The following is a 26,566-nucleotide window of genomic DNA, read 5'->3' as shown; positions in this document are numbered from 1 at the left end:
TTGGTATTTTTTTTTTTAACCTTTAGTGATTTGAAGAGGTTCATGACATGCTTGTCAAGTCAGGTGAATTTGAAGGTTATCTAGGATGGTTAAAATTTAAAAAAATAAAAATAAAAAAAATCTTGATATGGTAGATTCTTAAGCTGAATTTAATGTAATAGAAACAAAAGTAAGATCATAAGTTAACTATAGTTAAAGTATATACTTAAATATATAAGCAAGGTATGCTTGTTTAAATTCAGTCCACTAATCTCTATTGGTACTATTTTAAAGTTACTATTATATATTTACTCACACATGCTACCCTTGCTGTTTTTCACTATTTGGGTTTTAAAATGCATAAAGAATGAGTCATTTGTGTAGAGGTTTTTTTTAAATTTTTAATTAAAAAAACAAACAAACAAAAATATGTCACTAAAATCTTGGCAAGATAGCTTATATCTGGACTTGAGTGTCAAAGGATGTGTTTTCAGAGGTTCAACGTCCACCAGACATGCTCTGGATCTCTTAAGGCTATTTACTTGTAAACAACTTTTCAAGGTATAGTTACTACTGGTAACAGCACATAAAACAGGCTAGCAGAGCAACAGTCTCTGTAAAACACCAGACCAAAGTATTTCTTTCCTGTAGTCTTAACAGCTGCCAGTGTTCTTGGTGGAGATGCAGTTCAACCTAAGGCAGACTTCACATATTAATCCCAGCTTGATTTTTTTAAGTCACTCATAGAAACAAAATAGTTTTTCCTTCATTGATGGGAAGAAGTGAAATGATTTGTTGACTCTTATTGTAAGAATATGAATAATTTTTTTTTCTGGATGCTCCATCAATTAGAAAAAGTCAAAACTGCTCCCCCACAGGTACAATCATTGCTTTCAAGTTGGGGTTCCTACTCCTAGACTGCCCTGAGTCAAGAAATTACTCCTCTTTTATAAAAGAGTATAGAAGTTTCATAGTGCTCCATGGTAATTAAAAATGCAACTGGAAAGAGATGGGCCCCTCCCCCCCAAAAAAAACTTTCAAATGCGGGATTCCAAACAATAGATGCAAAGGTTTATTTCTTCCTAATCCTACTTGATTCTAGGAAAAAAAGTTAAAATAGCCCTTTTTAGACCTCAGTGACAAGGAAGAATAGCACCTAAAATAGAAATTAGTTTGTGGAGCATCAACCATTAGAATCAAAAGCACCTTCAGCTTTAAAAAGTGAATGAGGCAACGAGTCTTTACCAATATTGATACTTGGTCATGATAAGAGATTTTATATAAAAAAGCAACACCTAATTATATTTCCACAGCTAATTTTAGAATCTAGAAAAACTTATCTTCAAGTCACCATTAAGGAAACTTTGTATAATTGGTCCAAGAAGGCTTTGAGTTCATTAGTCACAGGTACTAGCTGTCAACTTGCTCTCCCTTCTGAGGTTCCCAAACATTTTTGGTTCAAATTCATCCCCAAGTTGAAATATACGTTATTCTTTGGACTAAAAACAACACTTTTCCCCCCCAGGCTCCTGAAATACTTTTGTGGGGCTTTCCCTTCCCATGATCCTTATTACCTCAAAGTTTCGGTGATTAGCATCCAAAGCAAAGTTGGGATTTTCCCCCAACCTAAGACAGCAAGAAACTCTAGTGCTCTATTCTGTACTCAGTTCAGAAAAAAGTGATTTGGGGTTCATCCAATCCATTCTATATAAGACAGAAATAAAATGGAAAAAGCATGTATAATTGCTGCAATAGTTTCTATAAAATTATTCACTTAGCATTGATTGCATTCTGAAAATTTTTTGACAGTGAATGTGAAAGGTGGTTTGAAGTACTTACCTTGAACCACCGTTTACTATTAAGTAAAGATTTGTTTCCTTAAATTCAAAAATACTTGAAGTGTCATGGTGCTGCAGACAAACTTTTTAAGGACATTGACAAAAGTTGTGTTCCCAGTGCAAAACACTCCTAGATTTGAGTGAATAACTTGAAGTAGTCCTTTGTTAAATGAACTTCAAGCCAACAGTTGTTAAGGCAAAAGGTATAATTCCTCAGAAGAAAAATAATTGAGAAGCTCCAAGCAACAGGGCCTTTTTGACTGTTCTTCTGGGAATAGAAGTCACTTTATAAAGAAGATATCAGTGGCTATTAGGACTGGGCATCATCAGGCGACATCTGATGCCCCAGATTTCTGGGTTCTTTTTATTGCCCACTGTTGGCCTGGCAATGGTGGTGAAATGAGAACAATTGATCTTCAGATGTGGAAGTGCTTCCTTTAGCACAGGAAGGGAGTTTTCTGTTATAATTCCAAAAACTTGTAGTGTCTTCAATGAGGGGATATCTCCAAGTTCACTGGAAAGGGAAATGTATACAACTTTTAGACTAGCTAAATCCACATGATATAGTTTCCTTACCAAATAATACAAGGTTTTATGTGATCTATCACAACCCCTAGCCAACCCAAGAAATATGGGAGGAAAAATAATACAAAAATAGTAGCAAATTTGTCGCCTTGTACTGTTGCTTAAGCAGGACAAGATAATCACTATATGAAAAGTGATGTGTCTGCTTTGTTGAATGAATGTTATTGTATGAATGTGTGATGTGTTCCACAGAGAAAGCTGCTCCAATGAAAAATGAAAGACAAGAAAATTAGCAGAAAGCCATAATTATCTCTAGTTTACTTCTCTTCAGATTTAAAAGTACAAAGCAAAACAAAGATTTTACAAAGCAAAACACATTCAGGTTAATTAATGATTTCTATTCTCTTCCTCCTCCAAAATGTAACATATATGCTTATGTGTTTAGGATTGTCTTTATATATCTTCAATCCAATAGAATGTAAGCTTCTAGAAAGGATGGGTTTTTGTTAACACCATCTTGCACCTTGTACTGTGTAATTATGAGCGTGTAATTGTCGAATTGCATTATTTCATGCAGGATACCCTGCTAGAAGCTAAGAACAAAAATATCAGGAAAAAAATGACAACTTTGCTGAAATTTTGCAAAGATAAATTAGTGGGCAAATATTTCTTAAAAGTTACATGAGTGAAAAACAAAATTAAGTGATTCAGCTTGAACTACAATTTTCAACTACAATGTGAGTTTCTCTTAGCAAAATAATCACTAGCTCAAGAAAGGAGAATCTGATGTTATATAAGGGCTTAAGTTTATATTTATTTAGAGTCTATCCTTGTCCACTTCACCTCATTTCTCCATCTCTGAGTTGGGCAAAGAATCAGAGAGAGGAGGCAATGTTTATTATGTGAAAGCAAAAGGAAATTGATTTTTTTTTTTTTGTACAAATAGGAGCTGTTTGTACAAACAGGAGCTCCTATACAAATAGGAGCTCAGATATAAGTTGTAAAGCCTTAGCATTACACTAAGCATTACTTAGCATGGCCTACATGGTATGTGTAACTTTATGAACTAAGCTTCCTATTTTAAAAGGAAATGGCATCTTCACAAAGTACAATTTAACTATCGAATTTAGCCAATCTGACAAAATGAGCATATCTTAAAACTGAGCTTATCCCAGATTTAAAAACATTGCATTCCAGTCAAGAATAGATAGTTGAAAGGAAGTAGTTACCAGTGCTTATCATTAGACAATACCATGTTACAGAAAGCATTCCCAACCCCTTTTTTTTTTCTCTTAACTCATTTTTCCTCCATGGGGCAATAGATTTAGGTGAAAATGAAAAGAGAGCAAACAATTTCCTTACTATCACTATCACTGAAATCTTGATTTATAGAAAAGGGTGACTGGTTACCAAATGTCAACAGTGCTTTGGGGAAATATCTGTCTTCTCAATTCAAGACTGATAGGGCTAGGAATTCATTATCTCTAGTATCTTATTTGTTTGAAGGTACATGCCCTGTACAAAGTCTCAAAAAAAAAAAAAAAAAATTTTTGTTTTGGAACACAACTAGAAAAGGCAGAGAGATAAAAGTTCCTTTTTTTTTTTTTTGGTTTGGGGCATTTACAATAAAAAGTTATTGTAGAGAATCATTATTGAGTTTTTTTCAGTTGTGCCCAAACTCTCCATGACCCCATTTGGGTGGAAAAGGTGAAATTCACACCCAGATCTTCTCACTGATCAGGGCTCGTGCACTACCCCAGTACCATGAGGAGTAGCTGTACAAAGGTAGAGGGTGAATTTGAACATAGGTCTTTCAACTCCAGTGTTTCTATTCTTCCTATAAGCTTCTGGTAAATGGTTAGGTATCTGTCACTTAAAATGAAAATAAATAGGAAAAGCTGTCTTAGCCCAGTTGACTTCCTTCAGCCTATTGATACATTTCTGGTTTCTCCCAAGACATTTTCAAAATTCAACAATCTTTGGTTGGTTCTAAGTTTCACGGCCCTTTGGTTACTGCCAGGTTTGATAACTTTGCTATTAATGATGATGACTGGTGAATATTGCTTAATCAAATGATCATTAAAAAAGCTTTATAAGAAGAAAGCACTTACAGTAAGGTTGCTGGCACTATTTCATAACATCGGCTGAGTGACAGATGTTGGAGGTAGATGAGCTGATGAAATTCCTGGAAACAATCAGACTTCAGCAGGACACTGTCACTAAAAGAGGGTGAAAAGATGGTAACCAAAATAATTTTCTCTATCACCTAAGAAATCTTTCTGGTAGCCACTTTTTCCCTTAATAGTCACCCTTCTTCCCTTTTCTCTAAGATAATTTCATCTTTCTATGGCAAACTAACAAAGATTCATACCTTAAGTCTAAATGGACCAGATTAGGACACCTTCCAACTAATATCGTCACATCTAGAAAAGAAAAAAAAAAAAGATATATGCAATTAAACATAAATCTATACCAACTACTTTTCTCTGGGGAAAAAAAAATTCCAAATGGGGCATTCCAAACAATAGATTCAAAGATTTTATTCCTATTACTTGATTTTAGGAGAAAAACTGAAATAGCCCTATCTAGACCTCAATGATAAGGAAGAACAGGAACAAGGCCAAAATTCTACCTAGCATCTAAAATAGAAATTAGTTTGTGGAACATCAACCATTAGAAGCAAAAGCACCTTCAATATAAAAAAACAGCAAGTCTTTACCAATGTTGATACTTAGTCGTGATATGAAAACAAAACAAAACACCCTAATTATATATATTCCCCCAGTTAGTTTCAGAATCTAGAAAAACAACCTGTTCAGAACAAATTTTATTCAAAATGTGTTAGTCATATATTTTTTGTTTTGAGGTAAAGCATTATATTCCCTTTCTCTACCCTCGATAAAATCTCTCATTTAGAAGTTAAGTGGAACACTGATTAAACATGTATATCACCCACATTTCCTCTAATACCTTGTAGCAACCATTTTGCAGAAGGATCAATTTATTATTATCTAAGAGCTACTGTTAACCTGCTTTCTTGTGTTTCAGCTTCCTTGGGTGATCAATAAGCTTTTCCCTCATTTCTCCTAATACTTAGAGATCATATGGGCCTGTCTGGGTCTCATTTTCTTCTTTTATGGCTGTCAAACATTTGGGACCATAGCACTGATACTTCATACTGAAATTAAGTATGTCCTTGCATGTTCCAGATTATTAAGAAAACCTGTTTGGGAAATTTTTTCTGCCTAGTATTTCTGAAATAATCCAGAGGGTTTCTAACAAACAGGACTTTTCAGTATTTTGTCCAAACGTTTAGTGTCATCAGTTAACTCCGTTCTTTCCCAAGAACTGATAAGAGTCCCAGATATAGGGCACTTTGCCCCCCTTTTATAAAGTGATAATGATGTGCTTTGATTTTTTTTCTTCTGATATATGGGGCATGGAAGAAATGGGATACAAGCTGAATGGATAGGATAGGTGTAATAGAAGATATGGAAGAAGATAACTTCGGGTAAGGAAGAGAAATCAAGAACTGACTTCTTCCTCTAAGCAGATGAAACAAATTTTCTTATGTTTGAATATGGGGCATCTGAAAATAAATGGTAATGATCTTAGGGTATAACTGGTGCTAATTCTCACGTGTGTTCCAGGAAAAATTGACTCACTTTAAAAAAGCTCTGATTATGTGTAGGGATGTCAGGGGAAGGGAAAGTAAGGTCTTCCTCAAGTGCATTTGGTAACTTAATTTTGCTCACTTACAACTAGGTGGTCCCTTCTCATTTACCTGATCTCTGCAGATTCTGTCGGTACCCACTGAGATTCAATTGTGTCACGCTTTTTGTAACAGAGTTGACAGCAACTTGGATGTGTTCTGCTGTGAAATCAGAGCACCAGGAAAGGTTCAGCTCATCCAAGCTGTGGAAAAGACAGAAATCACAGATGGGTCTGAGACAGACAGTAACTGAGAATAGGTTCCAAGGAAAGTATTCTTTGCATGGTAAAATAGTCCCCAAATCAGACTAAGTCACCTGATCCTAACAGGAGAGGTCAGCATTGCTCAGGACAATAACAAAAATGTTCAGTCATTTCAGTTCTGTCCAGCTCTCTGCGACCCCATTTATTTTTTTTATTATTATTTTTTTTTTTTGCAAAGATACTGGAATGGTTTTCTATTTCCTTCTCCAGCTCGTTTTTACAAATGAACCAAGGAAATTAGGGTTAATTTAATCGCCCAGAGTCACACAGCTAGGAAGTATCTGAAGCAAGATGTGAATTCATATCTTCCTGACTCCAGGTGCAGCACCCTATCCGTGCCACCTCCCTGCCACAGTACTTGAAATACTTGAAAATTTAAATCCAGTGAACTCATATATAACTACCAAATACTTTTACATTCTGGGAAAGAAAATTTTATCCTTATTGCTCCCCACACCCAATGGTTGAAAAAATGATGGAGGATTTTTTTTTTTAAGTAACTATTCTCTGAAGAAAAGATGCTACTAATGGTGAGCTGATAATTTTTTTTTAAAAAGAGAACTATGCAATGACTACAATAACCTAAATGAAAATGACACTGACAGGAAGTCAAATTGATTAATTTTAAGCCCAATTTTAGTCCTAGAGAACAGTATGATTACAAACACCTCTTTCCTCCTTTCAGCAGACAGGTAGAGAACTACAGATACAGATCACTACCTTCATTATCAGATGACTGAAATTATTGTCAGTTTTATGAACTGATTTTTTTGAAGAAGGGTGGAATCACAAAGGGTTTTTAAATATATAAAAAAGTAAACCCTGCTTTAAAGAAAAAAGTAAGGCGTTTGTAATCCAACACCCTTTTTCAAACCAAGGCAGTCATGATTATTACATAAACTGATTATATCATTATAGTTCTTCTGTATAAAAATGATGGCAGAAAAAATTACTTATACATCCACCTTTACCTCAGTTTCTCATTCTGGAATTCAAAGCCTGAATTGTTTGGTCTCACAAGGGAATAGTTTTGGTTGTTTTTTCCCCCTGGCAGTGCTTCTTAAACACAGCACCTGAGACCTAATGAATTACCTCACTCCCAAATAATCCATTTTGAATAGGTTTATCAGGGTATTATTTTTTATCCTGAAATCCCACAAAGACTCTTTAAGAGGCACATTGGAAATACAGTATACCAGTGATTATATAAGCTATAAGCTTCTATCATTCCTTTTCTAAGTAACATTTATCAAATATCTGAGATCTAGTAAACATGGGAAAAAGACATTTACAAAAAATAAACCTGAACCACCATAAAAATTTAGGTTTATTTTGATGGTATGTAGTATCTCCCTAGTTTGGCAAAGTCAATCTACTTAAGTGAAAAGTTATTGTAGAAGAAAGACAAGTCTGGAAGATTGAGTTCTACATTTCACATCTGCTATTTTTTCAATCACATGGACTTGAAACCCTAACAAGTTTTCTTAATTTTTAAAAAATGGATGAACAAATATTTTAAATTAGTCTGACAGCTTTATGACAAAGCGATTCCTACCAAGTGCAGCTGCTCAGTAGAGTCCCCAGTGCAGAGGCTGAGAATCCGGAACAACCAGAGAGATTTAATCGCACTAAGTCAGAATTCTGAGCCAGATTTCTGAAAGAAAAGTCAGAAATATACAAATAGCAACATTCAGCATTTACTCTGTGTGTGTGTATGTGTGTACATGTATGTTATGGGTAAGAAGGAGAGTAAGGAACTTAAATGTGGAAAACAATATATACCTCAAAAGGAAAATCAGTTTGAGAAAATGACACACGATATACACAAAATAAGTAGAGAAGATTTCCAAGGTAACCCAAGTGTAAGATAGCATTATACAGACCCTATGCTTAAAGGATGAAGAAATTGAAAGAATAGGGTAAAATTTAACAAAATCAATCTTAACCTAAGTCCTGATAGAAAGGAAGGATAGATTAATAGGGAAAAAGGAAGGGATAAGATGTCATTAAAGGAGTTAAAAAAAGGGCAATAGAAACATTTCAGGATGTGTTAAGATCAGAAGGCAGAAGACAGGGTTCCAAACTCAAATCAAAAACCAGAAACCCATAAAAAGATTAGATGGTGTATAAGGCTGGTCCTAAATGGAATAAATTCTGCTTTTTAAAAAAAGTTTCTATGTGCTGCAGACAGCAGTTTTAGGGACAGTTCAATAAGGGTGCAAGAGCAGGAAAGAATATATTCCCAGATTTTTTAAAGTATTGCCAATGCTGGAGATGTCCTAGCACTCCTGAAGCAATCCATTTTCATTTACATGACATGGTGCTTAAGAAGAGATTGGCATAACAAATCCAATTACTGCCACATTGTCTGCTCTAGGATCACAGGCCTCCCCAGCCATATTATGCAGCAGATGTGTTTCTTAGTTAGGGCTGGTGACCATGACCCACCTGACAATGGCATCTGAAAGCCTCAGTCCTTCCAAGCTCAGGTTCTGTAGTCTGCAGCAGCGAGACACAATGCTCTGGAGGGCGGCTTCCTCTATTATACAGTTAGACAGGTCCATGTGCTGCACCCGAAGTGGCCTGTGTGTAAACAAGGCAATCCCTTACTTATACAACAATGGAACAAAAGGTGCCATTATTACCATCCTTTGCCCACCCACTATTTTGTCAGACAAGATCTTTCTTGACCCTCACAACAGGATGAGGAAAAAGGTATAAGCACTGTCAGCATAGCTTTACAGATAAGGAAACTGAGAGTGGAAAGTTTATATGTCCCCCCCTTCCCCTCCCAGGTCAACAATCTGGTCTTGTGATTCCAAGTCCCATGCTCTTATCACTATTGTGTAAACCTGAAATGACTTCTGCAGCTTTTCTGCTGAGATAACATTTTTAAATGAATGCATGAATATGAATAGATACTGTGGATTTGATTTAATAGTAAAAATAAGCACTGCTAATGAGAGGCAGAGTAGACTTAATGATGTCCACAGAAATCTCATCCTAAAAGATGCAATCAGATTTGGTATTCTTCCTTCATCAGTTCCCTTTACCTCTGGGACTCTGAATGGAGTGGGGAAAATTTCCATTTAACTAATGCTTATCTCTTCATGTCCCACTTGATTGAACTACTTGATATTTCATCAAGACCCTAACTGATATCTTTCTTTCCTCCCTCTCCCCTCCTTTTATCAGATTCCTTTTGTAGAATGTTTCCCCCTATTAGATTTGTAAGCTCTCTGAGGGCAGTATTTTTGTTTTTAGTATTTTTATCTCAGAGCTTACTTAATACTTATTGCTTTCTTAATGTTTTTTGACTGAGAGACTGGTAATGGATAACAGGATCAGCCCTGAAGATAGGAAGACACTGAGAAGTTTATTACCTGTGGGACATAAAACTCTGTAACTTAACACTTAACCTTCTACTAGCTAGAGCAGCTCACTAAAACTACATACAAATTACTAATGAGCAGTCAGTTGGAAGGCACTTATACCTTCAACACCAATGTCCTAAAGATGTAATTAAAAATTAAAAGGATGCTCATTTGAGGCTTAATGTGCTTAACATGAGATTAGATAGGGAGGTGTGGGCCTAGGAGAGGAACATATTAAAGAATAACAGCTGAACTCAAGTTCTCAGATGTTCCCTAGGGTCTTAGCTCTTGTATTCCATTGACACTGGGAAGCATTAGATTAATTCTGAAATATATTTTTGCTGAGGAGGAACTCTCTCCTAAAGTCCTCATCTTGTCATACAGAGGAGAATTAGATTTTCAAGTACTCATAGTACAAGACAGCTCCCCACCATGGTTCAAAGACTCACTTTTAGTATGGGCCCAATAATAATTATGTGTCCACCACCTGTGATTCAATATACATCTAGATAAGCTTCCCCTCAGATCAGTGGTAGGGGATTAGGTTTCTTTTGGCCACAGTATATCACTTAACTGAGTCTCCGTAAGTACTAAGAGGACCTCAGTCTCCTTCAGTGGAATGAATATCTGCAACTAATAAAATCATGTAGGAAGTTAACAATTCCAGTTGTTCAGAAGTAGAGCACACTGTCTCACGAGGTTATGAGCTTTGTGCTGCTACAGGACAACCGCCTGCTAGTGATGCTGTTGAGCAGGGTGGGGGAAAGTCCAGCTCATGGCCATAGAAGGCTCACAAAATCATCTGCTAAGTGATCACAGGCGACAAGCTAAAAGCTAGAGACAACATCCCACTGCTTGAGTTCTACAAGCCGATAATTTTATATGGCCTATGAATGATGTTATAAATATCCAAAAGGCCCTTGACAGAAAAAAAAAGGTTCCCATCCTTGCTGTAGAGGTTTCAGGTGAAGGCTGGATGGCAGAGCCTTCCAGCTCCAAAAATCTACCATTTCCTTTTGTTAGTCATATAATTATCATCTCCACCCCCTCCGCCCTAGCAGGGACAATCTTACCTGAGATTTTGAAACAGTGGTGCATCCACATGTGATCTTGGGCAACGAAATGCAACCACCCCTACAGAGAGCAACTGCCCAATTACCCCTGGCAGTAAATGTTTTCCCGTTAGGTCTAAGGTCTGCCACAGCGATTCATCAAATCTGGAAGAGAGATAAAGTTGTTTTGGAAAGTTAAACACTAGAAAATCTCACCAAATCTTTCAGCCAAAAAATGATGAATGAACTAGCCTGGGTCTGATTTGAGACTTCCCTGTCTGATTTGCATTTGTCCATTAGCAGAAAAGTTTTCCAAAATCCCAAATTCCAAAAGTAATAATCACTCAAATGCTTGCTGAGGTTGAAGTTAATCATGAAGGGCATCTCAAAACATTTTAGAGCATGGGATGGCTTTCTGGGAGAAAAAGTGATACTTGGAATAACTACAGTAATGTAAGAAATAGACAATATGAATAAAAACCTATTTTTAAAAAAATACCTCTTTATAGCAAATTTTAAGGGACTATTCAAATTCTTTAAAATTAAAAAAAATAGTAATTTATCATATTATAGTCAGATTTTTTTATATATTAATTACCTGGGCTACTGCATGAGGCTGTTCAATCCTTTTTTTCATATTAGAATTATTTTTTCTAAAAGGATTTCTTCTGTTTTTACTGAAAACTGTTGGGCTGATAATATAGGAACCTTAGATGCTAGGAGGGATCACTTTTCTTTTCTTAGAACTGGTCATTTTAGGTTCTGAGAAGAAGATGCAAAAGGTTTGGGACTTCAGCTTTTGAAACTCCATTAATAGTTGCCATCAGCCTTTCCCAAGGAGATGAACTTATCTATTTCAAATGGTTTTCCAGTTTTGTCCAGTTACCACATTTCAGGTCAATATTTCAAATTAGGAAATAAAAATTTTGCAACCCAGTGATTAGTACTTATTCTTTTTTCTACCTTTCTATTAATTATCTTTTCACAAAATCGTAAAAAAAAAAAAAAAAAAAACCTTGTAACCATAAGGTAGGTGTAGAATTCAGGAACAACTCTAGTCTAAGTATTCACATAACCAGGCAACTGGATACTTTATTTGCTTGGCTAGTGGAGAAACAAATTCACAATTGCTCATCTCAGGAGCAGGATTCTTTCTAGAAGCCCTGGGTAAGGAGCCTTCCTATGTTCTCAGCCCTATACTCAGCTTTTATATGGAAAAAGCAGCTCCCACTTACTTTCAGAAGTGCACATATTCCCTTTGGAGGAAACCTCTTTAAGAAAAAAATTAGAGAAAACAGCCAGAAATAAAAATGATAACTGAAAAATGAAATTTTTATATAACCGCTGAGGGTCTCTTCCAAAGCTGATTGCCCTGTGATTTTTTTTTTTTTGAAAACTATTCTAATGGAGTAATGCAAATAAGACAGAAGAGCTCAAAATCCGAGCAAGACTAGCTCTAGGATTTGTGTCATCATTTCTGGCTGAAAGGATTGGTGAAAAAAACACTAGTAGCAGATGGTTCAGACTATGAGACAAGAACACTGTGAATATTAACAGATCTGGGAACAAAAAAAGAAAGCTTACACGTAAGCTGGGAGTTAAAAAAAAAAAAGGCACAAAAACAATGTACAGTAGTTTAAGGGATCACCTACCTTCCTTTTCTTGGCTTCAGAAAGCATAGATTATTGATAACCATTGATGATTAACCATTGATCACCATTCTGATGAATTGTATTACTGAATTTTTGAAACTAACCAGCAAATACTGAAAGCAAAAAAGCAAAACAGTAAAATACTCACGAGAGGCGATGCCACCTCTTACAAATCCTGGATACTCTTACAAGGTCGGGAAGAGATAAATAAGAAAAGATTCCGAGGAGCAATTCGTCTGGAAGCATATCCCAAGAAATTCCTTGAATAAAACAAAAACAGAGCAGGTTTGTTTCCTCAAAATTCTGATTTGCATAATAGAAAATTATCAAATCCTTTTGGTACACTATTAAAAAAAGTATATGTGGAAGGGGTAGAAAGAGCACTGGATTTGGAGTTAGATGAATTAGACTTGAATCTAGGATTTGCCAATTAATATAAGGGTGATCAGAAGAAAGTCATTCTGCTTCCTCGGAACTCAGTTTCCTTATCTGTGAAGGGGATAGGAATAAATTATAAAAAAAATGGAAGAGCCTCTACCCCTCAAGAAAGGTTTATTTTTTTTGGAGAAAATAATAGTAAATACACACATATCTATATTTATGTAAGTATAAATATGAAATAAATACAGAGTATTGAAATAAATCCAAGTTTCAAAAGGGAGGTCATAGCTGCCTGGGAGAAGATTTTAGCCAAGTTTTAAAGGAAGAAGTGCTTTCAAAGCATTGGGGATGGCCAAAGAATGCAGATCAGAGACATGTATTGTAGAAGGAGGTAGACTGAGAAGGCTAGTTCAGCTGTATTGTAGAGGGCACAAAGCAGAATGATTATATAATGAGGCTAGAAAGATGGTAGAGCCCACATGTCAGGGAGCTGTGTGAGTGAATCTATATTAATATGTATATGTGTGTGTATATATTTTTTAAAACAGACTGAGGCTCAGAGTATTGAAGTTCACCTTAGCCTGTGACAATTGTTAATCAATAATCCGAAAGACAAAAGAGAGTTCCCACTCTCAAGAAGCTCAGAGGCTAAGGGAGGAGGAGATAACATGCAAAGAATTATGTACAAACAAGCTATAATATTAGATAAACTGGAAATACTCAAGAGAGGGAATACACTAGAATTTAGGATGATCAGGGAAGCTCTCCAAAGAGTTGGGAGATGAATAGGAAAGACATTCCAGGATTAGAAGACAGTGAATGAAAATGCCCAGAGTTGGGAGATGGAGTGTTTTGTTTAAGAAGCAGCCAGTGTCACTGATCCAGTCTCTGAGTGTGTTCAGGGGGTGGGGGAAGAAAGGGGAGAATTGTAGTAGTAATATAATGTGAAGTGTAGGGAGGCCAGAAAGGTAGGGGAGGAGAGGAAACAAGTCATGAAAGGCCAAAGAATTCTAAAATCAATAAAGCACTAATTATTTATGGGGTACTTATCAATTATTAGCTCACACATACAATGAACTTTGTACTGTTACATTTCTCATGATGCTGCAGAATATTAACTTCAGTCTAAAACAGAAAAAACACAAAAAAACATCCTAGCCTGCATTTCCTCTTACAATACCTGAAGAACTTGTTTTCAAAAAGCTCTCCCTCTCCCACCAAAATTATAATTTATACTAGAGATAATGATGTGCTACTGGACTTTACTGAGAGACAGGGTTAGGCTGATTCCATCAATCTCCCCTTCCACCTCCCAACCTTCTGCAACACATTTTTCTATTCAGTTTTGAAACTATGTGAACAGTTTTTTGCTTACTCCTATTACATCTATAACTTCTTTTCATGTGATATGGGTTTCGTAGGAAAACAAGGACATAAGACACAACCCCCACCCACAATAAAATGGAAGGGTGACAAATGTGGGGTGGCAAAGACCAAAGAAATACCTCCAAAACACAATTTCAACAGCCTTGGAAATAATTATTTGCTTTTATTTTTTTCAAAGATGAGTCATTTGTTTATTGTGGACCTATTGAATTCATATTCAAAAAGGCTAAAAAAGCCTTATTGTGGAGGCTTGATGAGAAATAAACTTGATATGATCTAGTAAGAGAACACAACACAATCCATTTTGGGTGAAATAAATATGTCGCAGTGATTTGTCCAGGTGACATATAAATATATAAAATAAATAGACACAACTTGGATTTACATAACCCTCTAATGTTTACAAAGGGTATCCCTTTTTTACTTCCCCACCCCTTATCCACCTTATGGGGTTACCATGCAGGTGTTGATTAAACATGTATGTTGTGTCTAAGTTTGTGCATATTCATACCCATGTGATATGTGTGAATCTATGTGAAATAGAATAAGAACTTGGTAAATCTTTTGTAAATTCCAGGACTCTCTTGGGCTAATATAGATATTCCACAAAAATATGCCCTACTTCAAAAACTAGGAAATACACATCTTCAGGTTTCTACTGGCAGTCATGTTCTGAGACTAGCTCCTACCTCAGAAAGAGCTGTATGATAAACAGCTTCAATACTTGGCTACAAATTTCAGTATCTCTGTTGCTGTTTTTATGGAACCCATGTACACTATTCGGACATGTCTTTGGCTGCAAAATGTTTGACTGGGCTGTTAAGAATTTCAATAAGGTGGAAAATTCCACTATTACTCAGAATATTTCAGGAAAAAGTATAATTTTGAAGTTGAAAAAGAATTCAAAGCTTATCTAATCCTACCTACAGTAAGCAATTCTGCCCTTTCCTCCCCAATACATCCCAGTCAAGTGGTCATACCAGACTTAGTTTGAAGAGATTCAAGGATGTGGAACTCATTATCTTGATAAGGCAGGTTGTTTTAAGTGATTACACAGTAAGTTTCAGCTTCTTTTGCCCTCCTTCTTTCCATAAATGTACAGATAAAGTATTGTTTCTTGTACATCACATTCTACCTGTCTTAACACTGGTTGTTCCTTGGGCCTAGAAGACTCCCTACCTTAAATCTCTTAGAATATATAGCTTCCTTCAAGACTTAGCTTAAATGCCACCTTCTGCAGGGTACCTGTCTTGTCCCTTACCTCTCCCTCCTCCCCAGCTCCCAGCAACTAAAGCTTCTAAACTCATCTTTCATCTATTCTGCATGTATCTTTTATGTACTTAATTATTTCCAAGCATTGACTAGAACATAAGATCATTCTATTCTTTGTAGCCAGACCTCATAATGTAAGCACTTAATAAATATTTGATTTATAGGAGAAGGAATGTTTTGGAAGGGTGAAAAATTGCCCAGTTTACTTAGCATATTGGCAACCTTAATAATTTCTGCTTAAGGAAGGAGGCAAGACTTAGTGTCAAATTTATAACAATCAATTCCTATGCTTACAAATCACTTACAGGAGAGGGTGTGAAGGAGAAAGGAGGATGAGGAAGGAAAATTAGATATCTTTTTTGCTCTATCTCAGCCAGACCTTTTAAAGAGTACATGAAGTCAATTTCCTGAACATAAGCAACCCAAGAATACTAACAAGATCTGTGACCATCACTTTTCCCTTATCTGGGTTATCTTTAAAACAAGAGGTTTGAAAGGTCCCATCTGGCTTTAATCTTCTATGAATAAAATGCTCAGGCCAAACAAGATGAATTTGTTAAGAAGCTATTGCCAACTGTACTTATAACATAAGGAAGTTCAATTTCACATACCTGCCTAAATCTTATCCCTCAAGTCTAGCTACTTTGGGCAAAGTTTGTTCAGAGGAAGTAGTTTATGCTTACTCACAAAGATAATAAAATTAATAAAAATGGAAATAAAATTAGTCTGGAAGGAGCTTGCCTTTCCACCCAAGATGTACAGAGAAAAGACATCTTAGCTCGTTACTTGCTGTGCTTTCAGGTTTCTGATCCTAGGCAGGTACAGTTCTTTCTGTAGGTTAAGTAAATAATGTCCTTTCTTGATCTTATCCCAGAGAAATGGCTCCTTAGTGTCTAACAATGGTTAAGTGGGCATTGCTCCACATGATATCATGTTTCTATTAAAGGATACCTTGAAATGGAGCAAACACTGCAATCAGAACTTGGGTTGGAATCCTAGCTCTTACACTTATAAGCTGTGTGATATTGGACAATCACTTCATTGCTTGAGATGTTTTCTCATCTGTAAAATGAGGGGGCTGGCCTGGACCAAAATATCTAATGGCTCCCTACTGAATTCCTAACCTGGCATTTAAAACCCTTTAAAAATCTGACTCCTCCCTAACCTTTCCCACTTTTTTCCTTTCTGGTCAAAGTGGACAAGAACGGGGAAAAATAGTGTGGTGAGAGTCCCATTCCAGAGAGGGCTGAACTTCTGGGTAGTTTAAATAGCCACAGCCATCTTGACAAATAAAAGGCACAATTCCCTTTTTTGTTATCTCCTATATAAGGTCAGGGGGGTGTAGCCAGGATTATAAACAGGTGATTAAATAAAGCTCTCCCACAGGTATCTGACTCAGCTGCGAGGCCCAAGCTTTGAATTGTTTCCCTTGCCAGAAGGGGCTGGGGGTAATTCTCCAAGACGGAGTGCTTCACACACACAACTTGTCCTTAAGATGTCTTGGTAGGGGACTGTTTTTTAAAAACATGTAATATTTATTACATTAAATCAGAGATGAGAAGTAGTTTGTGAAAATTACTTCAGTACACTTGGGTTTGAATGCAATTTCTAATGCTGACAATCAGTGTGATATTGGGCATTTTCCTTAACCTCTCAAGTCTTTTTCCTCATCTGTAAAGGGGTTGGATCAGATGGCCTGAACTTCCTCCTAGCTTAAGGTATTTAAGCACTTCCTTGGAGTTCCACATGACTCATCCTCTTTAAACAGAGGCTGGTGGAAGGCCTGCACAAAAAAAGGTAAAATGCCTCAGCCCCATGCTCTTTTCATCCAATATAGAAACCTACAGGGACAATTAGCAATGCATCCTCCACTGGGGCAGTCCTCATTATGCAAGAGCAAATGACTGATGTACAGGAGAGTTTCCTCATTTGTAATATGGAATGGAATATATCTTCATATTTACTTATAGACTCATCCATGGGGAAAAAAAAAAAAAACAAAACAACTCCCTGTTATGCTGATACTGACACGCTGCTGGAAGTAGTGCCTTGACTTTTCAAGGTGTTCCAGGGGAGTTCTCTCTCAACTGGGGTCACTGAGCTCAAGGATGCATCCAATATAGTCCTGCTTGATTGATACTCCCTCATGACACAGGGTTAGCTTTTTTGAATGATGAGATTGGGAGTAAAGATCTCAATCTGTGGTCCATGGATTTTCAGGAAGTCCATAAACTAGAAAGGGGGAGGGGGGGAAAGAAGAGAAGAGGAGGAAGAGAAAGAAAAAGGGAGGGGGATCATGAGTGAGGGAGGGAGGAAAGGAAAAAGAGAAAGAAGGAGGAAGGAGTGAAAAATGAGAGAGGAGGAAGGAATGAAAAATGAGAGAGAAGGAAGGAAGAGAAGAGGTAGGAAGAAATTATTTGAGTAACAGCTGGTAAGTGTTATGAGGTTGGATTTGAACTCTGTGCTTTCTGATTCAAGTTCTAGTACTCTATCTACTGTGCCACCCAAACACCACATTTTGAGGGAGGGAATCCTATCTTTATTTCAATATAATTTTTTTAAGTAAATCTGCATATTTTATTATTACATATTATATATTTATTCAGAGAAAGGATCTCCAGCTTCATTCGATCAACACACACAAAAATTAAGAAATATTCTGGGCCAGAATGATAGGCAAAGTCTAATAAGATGAAGTTTACCCTGAAATCCTATCCTAAGGTTCAATGGGCAACTGTACCTGTACAGAATGAGGAATGATCTGTAAAGGGTCTGGCGTTTTTAACAAAATGCCAGCTTAGGAGGAGGCAATGTTGACACAGTGGCCAGAAAAGCTCCTTCAAGGCGGCTACCTTAAAAAAGTCTGGCATTATATTTTAAACTAAACTGAAGCTGGATTATGTCCAGAGAAGATGCTAAGAGGACTAAAAAACAAAGAACTGTTTCATAAGAATAACTAGAAAAAGCAGGGGATGTTCAGACTGAAGAAGGAAAAATAAGAGGGGATGGATAGATGAAGTATCTATTTAACATTTGAAAGACTGTGGAACAATTAGAAGACTTGTTGAATTGTGGCACTTCCTCCCTCTTAATTATTTCTTATCAATCCCATATATAGCTTGTTTGTACTTTTTTTTGTTTTTTTTTTTGTTTTTTTTTTTTTTGCATGTTGTCTGCTCCTTTGATTGGGAACTTTTTGAGGGTAGGGAATATCTTTTGACTAACCCTAACCCTAACCCCAGCACATTGCACAGAGCCTGGCCCATAGTAGGTGTTTATTAACTGTTTCCAGAGGGTAATATTAGGGCAATGGATGCAAGTTGTAAGTGACAGGTCTGTGCTGCATAAATGAAAACATTTCCTAAAGACCAGATAACTTAAAGTAGAATGGGCTGCCTCAGTAAGTAGTAAGTTGTTCATCTCTGAAGACCTATACGATCATCAAAGTAAAGCTAGAAATAGCCTCTTTACAGATGAGCAAACTGAAATCCCCCAAAGAGGTTTAACTTGCTGCTGGTCACACAGGTATTAAGGGGAAGGGCCTGGATTCCAATATGGGTTGTCCTGTCTCCAAATGTAGGTCTCTTTCAATGACCAATTGGCTTCCATGGCACTAGGCTGAAAGATCAATTATTGCTAAGATTTTTATGGCTCCATGTTCTTGGTAGACTATGCCCTCTTCTCTCATTCCCCCACATCTGTTCTTCTACAGAAGTACCTCTCATAATAAAGCCAAAGATTCTTGCACAAATTACCCGTAAATAACATTCTTACAAAATGTTTTCTCATATATCAATGTGTCATCCCTGCTCCTCATCTTTCCATTTTAATTGTCTGGTACATCATCTCTTCTACAATGGTTCTTTCCTCTTCTACTACCCCTGGAAAACAACCAGGGTAGAAGACAAAATGAGAATTTATTGCTTTTCAATTTTCTTGTTCGAACACTTTGCCTTTATTTGCAGGGAAATTACTTCTTTGAGAAACAGCTTACCAAGGTGAGTGGTAGGACTTGGGAGCAAAGATGGACTCACATCTCATCCCCAACACTTACTACCTGATCATTTACAAGACACTGAACTTTTAGAAACTGTTAAGAACATATATCCTTGTTTCTCTCTAGAAAAAGAATTGGATTTAGACAAGTGGAAATTAATAGGAGAAAAACTGGGTGAATACTACAGATGTAGATTGACCCAGAGAAATGAGGGGCAGGACCTAACTCCTAAATATCAATCAAAGGACAGGTGGGACATAATAGCAGCTGAGGTTACACCCAGAGAGTCTTTAGAAATTCAGGACTCTGATGTCATCAACCAACAGAAAAGCAATCAAGATCACAGCTGGGGAGAATACAGGCCTTTTAAACTCCCTGAAACTCAGTTTCTTCATTTGTAAAGTAAGGCTAATAATACGTGGAGTACTACCCTCCCCAGGTTATTAGGAAGCTTTTTGTGCTAAATATCTGATATTATTAGAAAAATTACAATATATAAAGTAGATAATTTTGGTTATATCAAATTAAAAAGTTTTTTTATTCAAACAAAACTAATACAACCCAAATTAGAAGGAAAGCAGAAAACTGGGGGAAAATTTTGCAACAAGTATCTCTCACAAAGATTTCATTTCTCAAATATGGAGAGAAACTTATAAAAATACAAGTCATCCCCTAATTGACAAATGGTCAAAGGATATGAACAGGTAGTTTTCAGACAAATAAAAGTTATCTATAGTCATTATGGAAAAAAATGCCCTAACCACTACGAACTAAAAAATTGTAAATTAAAACAGTTCTGGGCTACCACCACACACTTATCAGATTGGTTAATATGACAAAAAAGGAAAATGATAAATGTTGAAAGGGATTTGGGAAAACTGGGACCCTAATGCACTGATTCAATCATTCTGGTGTGCAATTTGGAACTATGCCCAAAGCACAATAAAATTATGCCTAATGATCCAGCAATACCTCTGCTAAAGCTATCCCAAAGAGATCAAAAAAGGGCAGAAAGGACTTAGTTGTACCAAAAAAAAAAATTTGTAACCCTTCTTTCTGTGATGACAAAAAACTGGAAATTGAGGGGACTGCCCTTCAACTGGTGAATGGCTTAACAAGCTGGAGAATATGATAGTGATAGAATAAAATTATACTATATGAGATGACAAGTAGGATTTCAGGGAAACCAGGAAAGGCTTACATGAACTGATGCAAAGTGAAGTGAGCAGAAGTAGAACACTGTACTCTGTAACAGCAAAACTGTATGATGAATTGTGAATGATTTAGCTATTCTGAGTAATACAATGATCCAAGAAAATTAATGCCAAAGGGCTCATGACGAAACATGTTATCCACCTCCAAAGAAAGAACTGATGTTCTATAAATAAAGAGTGAAATAAACTATTTTTCACTATTTTTTGTTTTTGTTATTTGAATCTTCTTGTACAAAATGAATAATATGGCAATATTTTATATATTATTGCATATATATATATATATATATATATATATATATATATACACATACATATATATATATACACATTGTACTGCTTACTGTCTGGGGCAGGGAAAGAGGAAGAAATAAAATTTGAAACTCAAAACTTTAAAAATCAAAAATTATTTTAACATGTAATTGGAGAAAAAAATAAAAAATATATACTTTTAAGAGGTAGATAATCAACAGGTAAAGAAAAGGAGAGCATGCCAGCCATAGAAAAGAACATGGAATAGCAAGGCACACATTACATTCTTGGATTTTTGAGGATCTTCTATTCGAGGGGAAGGAGTTTATATTTTGATACATGATATCTGAATATAACCATACTCATACAAGGTTCATTTGGAAACAGCAAGACAGATTAAAAATGGAGAGAAGATTTTGTCCAGTCGGGTGATAATTATTCCTGTACCAAGGTGATACCAATGGGGATTGATAAAAGGGATCAGGTGACCAGGATATTGTAGAGACAAAATAGACAGTAATATACATCTAGAGCTGGAAGGACTCTTCTAGGTTTTCATTTAATAGATAAGGAAACTAAGGTCCAGATATTAAGACCTACCCAGGGTCACATAGTTAGTAAGTGCCACAGATGGGATATAAGCTTGGCCCAAGATTCTTCAGTACACAATGCTACCTCCTATCCTTATTCCAGTTTTTGTTGTTGTTCAGTCATATCAGACTTTTTGTGACCCTATCTGAGGTTTTCTTGGCAGAGATACTGGGATGTTCCTTCTCCAACTCATTTTACAGATGAGGAAACTGAGGCAAACTATTGATACAGCTATTAAGTGTCTGAGGATGGACTTGAATTTAGTTCTTTCTGCCTGCCTTCCTCCAGGACCAACTCTTTATCCATTGTACCACCCACTTGCCTAGTTTCAATGTTTTTTTTCCCTACTTTAAATCTCAGCCCAAGAAATAAAGATGCATGAGACATTCCCACTTCCTGATTCTAGATTCTATGATGAAGTATATGTCATTAAAAAAAAAATTCATGGACCAAGATTTGTTGGCTGATTAGCTACATGAAGTGAGAAGAATGAATAAAAGATAACACCATTGTTTTAAACATAGAAGACAAAATGAAAATTGGTATCACTGATAGAAATAACCAAGTTGGGCATTTTGTGAAAGACATTTAAATTCAATAGGTAAAGGAGCATGGAAGAGCACAGGAGTCCCAAGGAAGAACACAGAACATAGGGGGCAGTTCTGCTGGAACAAGGCACACATTCCATTGTAGGAATATTAAGTAGTTCAGTAAGGTATATGTTGGATTTGAGGTGCTTGAGGAAGATCCAAGTTGTTCTTGAAGTAGCTAACATTCAGAAGAAAGGTCAGGGCTAGAGATCTCCAGATAAGAGTAGTAGATGAAATCCTAAGAGGAGTACCAAGGGAGAAATTAATGCTGGCTAAATTCAGAATCCTGCTCAATATCAACTTAAGGGATGAGGAAGAGAATGCAAGAGGGAATCTATGAAATATTAAAGACTTCAAGAAAGAACTAAAAAGTCATTGGATTTGGCAATTAGAGGTTAATGGTTACTTTTGAGAATACTTTCAGCAGAGTAGACAATAGACTCCAAGACAGTATGAATAAGAAAATAGAATCTTTAGGGAATGAGTTACTTCTTCAAAAAGTGTTACTGAGAAGAGAAAGAAATGGAGCAAGAGAAGTTAAGGGAAAGCTTTTTTTTGGTGTTTTGATGTTAGAATTAATAATGTCTGTGAGGGCAGTTGTGTATAGAATTCCAGATCTGGAGTCATGAAGACTCATCTTCCAGATTTCAAATCTGGCCTCAGTTGCTTATGAGCTGGGTAACTATGGGCAAGTCCCTTAATCCTATTTGCCTCAGTTTCTTCATCTGGAAAATGAGCTGGAGAAGGAAAGGGCAAACCACTCTAGTATCTTTGCCAAGAAAACCACAAATGAGGTCATAAAGAGTGGGACACAACTAAAATGACTGAAAAATAACAATATACATCATTGTCCTTAGGCCTATGAAAAGGAGTAGAAAAAGAGAAAAGGTCAAGATCCTCAAGCTGGACAAATCTGTGAGAAGCTGAGGTTGGAAGGAATAGGTGTGTGGTTGAAAAGTAGAGAAGGGAGCTGGTTATGAACTCAGAAGTTGAGAGGCCAGAAATAAATAATGAATCATTGTGATACTGTTCAATGCTTTCCACCACGGCTCAAAAAAAGTATCCACCTTTCTGCTTTAAAAATCAGGGAGAGATGGAGTAACTGTTCTAACAGGCTCACTAAACCCCAGGAGAGGGGCAGCTAGGTGGTGCCACAGTGGATAAAAGGCCATGCAGTGTCTCAGACACTTATTTAGCTATGTGACCCTCGACAAGCCACTTAACTGTGTTTGCCTCAGTTTCCCAATCTGTAAAATAAGCTGGACAAGAAATGGCAAAACTAATTTTGCCTAGAAACCTCCCCTTTCCCCCCCACAATGGGATCATGAAGCTGGACACCACTCAAAAGGACAGAACAACAAAAAGCTTTAGGAGACTTTGTCAGCAGTATTTTCTGAAAGGGACAAGCTCTTCTAAGAGCTGCAATGTTGTTCTAATTCTCTAAATCTGTGCTGTATAAAACCTAAATGCAGTTATTTTCCAGGATAATTTAGTTATTATTTTCCTTTCAAAAGGATCTTAATGAAGGATGGCATATTTGAAGACTTACCTATAGCTAGAAATTTATCTACGTTTACCTCCCAATTATAGCTGGTTTGGGGTTGAGGAGCTTTAATAATCTACCCAATACAACCACCTAGAGAAATGAAGTGTTTTGCTTAGATTGCACAGCTTTACCACCACAAAAGATAACAACTTTTGTATTTCAGCCAGTCTTGGGTAAACAAACATCCACCAAACATTGATAGAAATGTCAAAACAATAGACACTGGGCCTTGGACATTCCTTTCTTCCTAAGGGATAACCTAAAATTGTTTGTGCCAGTTCTAAATGTCAGTAGCCTTGGAAACCAGACTAGGGGCAGCTTCTCTGTCAGAACTTCATAGTCAGGACAACTATTTTGGGCCCTCTTCCTATTTCTTAGCCAAAGTCAACACTTAATCCAATTAACATTTACTTGGCTTCTTAGCTCTGAGGATTAAGTTTTTTGTAGCTATTCAGCCTTTTTCAGTGTATCTTATTTTCTCAGATCCCATTTAGCAACCTTGGCACCATCTAGGCAAAGATACCAGAGTGGTTTGCCATTTCCTGATCCAGCTCATGTTATAGATGAGGAAAGTGAGGTAAGCAGGGCAGTGACCTATCCAGGTTCATAAAGCTAATATCTCAGTCTGGATGTGAACACAGGAAGATGAGTCTTTCTGACTCCCTGCCTGGCACTCTATCCTAGGAATAATCCTATAGTCCTTAACTAACCAGTGGGCTTTATGCCAATTTCATGCTCAAATACTTATCCAAAGGCAAGTGTAAAGACTATGGGGGAAATGGCCTGTGAATAAGTACAGGTTAAGATTATACACTATAAACCAAAGTTTAAATCTGTAAGATCTTCATCTTACAAGCTCTTCTCCATAGTTTATTCATTCACTTCTGCATGTCACAAATCTAGAAGCTCAGTTTGACCTAATGAAAAAGCAGAAATGTGTAATTACCAGCTACATCTTCAAGCAGATCAAGCCCAGAAGATATAAATATTAAATATTCCTGGACAAGACTGAAAACAGTGACTAAAGTAATCTCTTCTTTTTTTGGGGGGGAAGGTCGATAAGAGGAGGGGTACCTGAGAGGGGCCTGTTACAGTGGTTTAATCAATTTAGAAAACTACAGCCCTCTACCAATACAAGTATATGAAGTACTGTGACTAGCCAAATATCACAAGGCCAGTATGGATTAAAAATGAGAGAACCCAAGTTCTTCTAGCTCTGCCCCCACGCCACATAATAATTAAATGACTCAATATTGAAATCCTTAACTAGAATAGATCTGGAAAGATTTAGTTAGAAGACCTTTATTCTGCCATATACTTACCTGTGTTGCCTTGAGACCTGGACTTGATGGGCCCCTTCTACCTCTGAAGCTATGACCTCGTGCTTAATAGTTATCCCTAAAAGATTTCTTTTTTTTTTTTATTTTTTTTAATTTAATAGCCTTTTATGTACAGGTTATATGCATGGGTAACTTTACAGCATTAACAATTGCCAAACCTCTTGTTCCAATTTTTCACCTCTTACCTCCCACCCCCTCCCCTAGATGGCAGGATGACCAGTAGATGTTAAGTACATTAAAATATAACTTAGATACACAATAAGTATACATGACCAAAACGTTATTTTGCTGTACAAAAAGAATCAGACTCTGAAATATTGTACAATTAGCTTGTGAAGGCAATCAAAAATGCAGGTGGGCATAAATATAGGGATTGGGAGTTCAATGTAATGGTTTCCTAAAAGATTTCTATGAGCTCCTGGAACAGTTCTGCAGTAAAATAAGGAGACTTTCCAGTCTTTCAGACTTCTACCTCTGCCCCAAAACATACCTGAACTGTTTTCTTTGGATTGCCTCGACCTGCGGGCAATCACAAAGTCCTTTTCCTTCGCTTTCACCTTCTGCCTTTTTGGCGGCGGGGCTTGAGTTAAGAGCAGCTCCTGGGGGATGTTTTCACTGTCCACCTTTTCCTTCTCCAGAACTGCGACCCCCATTCCCGAGAGCAACTCTGACGTCTTGTTAAGATCCCATCCCCAAGTGAAGGTGATATTGACATTGCTGTTAGAATCGGGAATCTCCTGGAGATGTTTCCTGCAGGAAATGGACAAGCTGCATCCTCATGGCTTTCTATTAACTAAGCAATCCCAAAACCGGATGCGTCCAAGCCAAATCGAAAAATTAAGGGCTTGCCAAAGCACCTCTTGGATGCAGATGATTACTTGCATCCCACGGCGGGAAGGGGAGAGGGAGGATTTATGTGCATTTATCAAAAACCACTTCTTCATGCAGACAGACTAGGGAGCCAAAAAGGGAGGGAGGGAAACGGGCGGATAAAGGGAACCATCCATGCATTTAACACCCACGTTCAGGCAGCGAAGCAAAATAAAAGCTTCCAGAGCCACGAGACGATAACCCCATTCACAAACCACAATGACCCAAAGCAATTAAACGGAAACGGAGAAAAAGGAAAGATAATGCACAGCGTCCACATCCTCCCTCTCCATGCGTCCGCTGTTCCACAACGCGAGTGGGTTTGGTTACCTGTGCATGATGGGCAAGCCGGAGCAGAGTAGGGGATTTAAGTCCTTGCATTAATTGCTCAGCTCCGGGTCCCCAAACTTCCCGCGTACCCGACCAGCAGCCGCAACACCACGCCCAGCAGCAGCAGGAGATCCAAGCGAGTATTTCCATTCAACCCGCGCGCGGAACCTTTTCCCTCTCCCTGGTAGGCGGCCTCGGGGCAGAAGCACTGCCTGCTGGGAGTTGTAGTCCTTGAAATGGCCATCCTTTGGTCCTTCCTCCTGCCAAATCATCCGCCTGCGTCAGTCCCTTCATTCCACGGTCGTAATTCTCGCGCGCTCTTTCGTTGCTCTCCTCCCGCCCCCATCCTGGCCCGGCCTACGATAACCCAGAAGCCCCCGCGGGGCGGAATGCCAGCCGGGA

At 37.3% G+C, this 26,566-nt stretch overlaps 1 protein-coding gene across 2 annotated transcripts; it reads right to left on the bottom strand.

Moving 5' to 3' along the window:
• Window positions 1–340: 340 nt before the first annotated feature.
• SKP2 (S-phase kinase associated protein 2) lies at window positions 341–26,510 on the bottom strand. 2 transcript variants are annotated; one of them, XR_002769363.2, is made up of 11 exons: window positions 26,165–26,510; window positions 25,455–25,714; window positions 12,544–12,655; window positions 10,765–10,908; window positions 8,766–8,900; window positions 7,873–7,971; window positions 6,127–6,257; window positions 4,714–4,765; window positions 4,454–4,561; window positions 1,819–2,331; window positions 341–1,683 (listed from the first exon to the last, which is right to left on the bottom strand). XR_002769363.2 is itself a non-coding variant. In XM_003759944.4 (10 exons), exons 1-10 carry the CDS (start codon window positions 26,170–26,172, stop codon window positions 2,118–2,120), a joined length of 1,263 nt encoding a protein of 420 aa, XP_003759992.1. In that variant the 5' UTR covers window positions 26,173–26,510; the 3' UTR covers window positions 341–2,117. The 2 variants fall into 2 exon arrangements, 1 of the variants encoding a protein (XP_003759992.1); XM_003759944.4 differs by having other exon boundaries at window positions 341–2,331.
• Window positions 26,511–26,566: the final 56 nt, after the last annotated feature.

This window comes from Sarcophilus harrisii, chromosome 1 (assembly GCF_902635505.1).
Source record: "Sarcophilus harrisii chromosome 1, mSarHar1.11, whole genome shotgun sequence".
Classification (NCBI taxonomy): Eukaryota; Metazoa; Chordata; class Mammalia; order Dasyuromorphia; family Dasyuridae; genus Sarcophilus; species Sarcophilus harrisii.
This window is presented reverse-complemented; position numbering and strand designations above follow the sequence as displayed.

Bases quoted from the DNA above. Each gene is read 5' to 3' on its own strand.
- SKP2 (XM_003759944.4), bottom strand. The intron at 8,901-10,764 runs GTAAGATTGTCC...GTTTACACACAG, and splicing joins CCACTGTTTCAAAATCTCAG to GCCACTTCGGGTGCAGCACA. The intron at 4,766-6,126 runs GTAAATGAGAAG...TTTCTTTTCTAG, and splicing joins ACAGAATCTGCAGAGATCAG to ATGTGACGATATTAGTTGGA.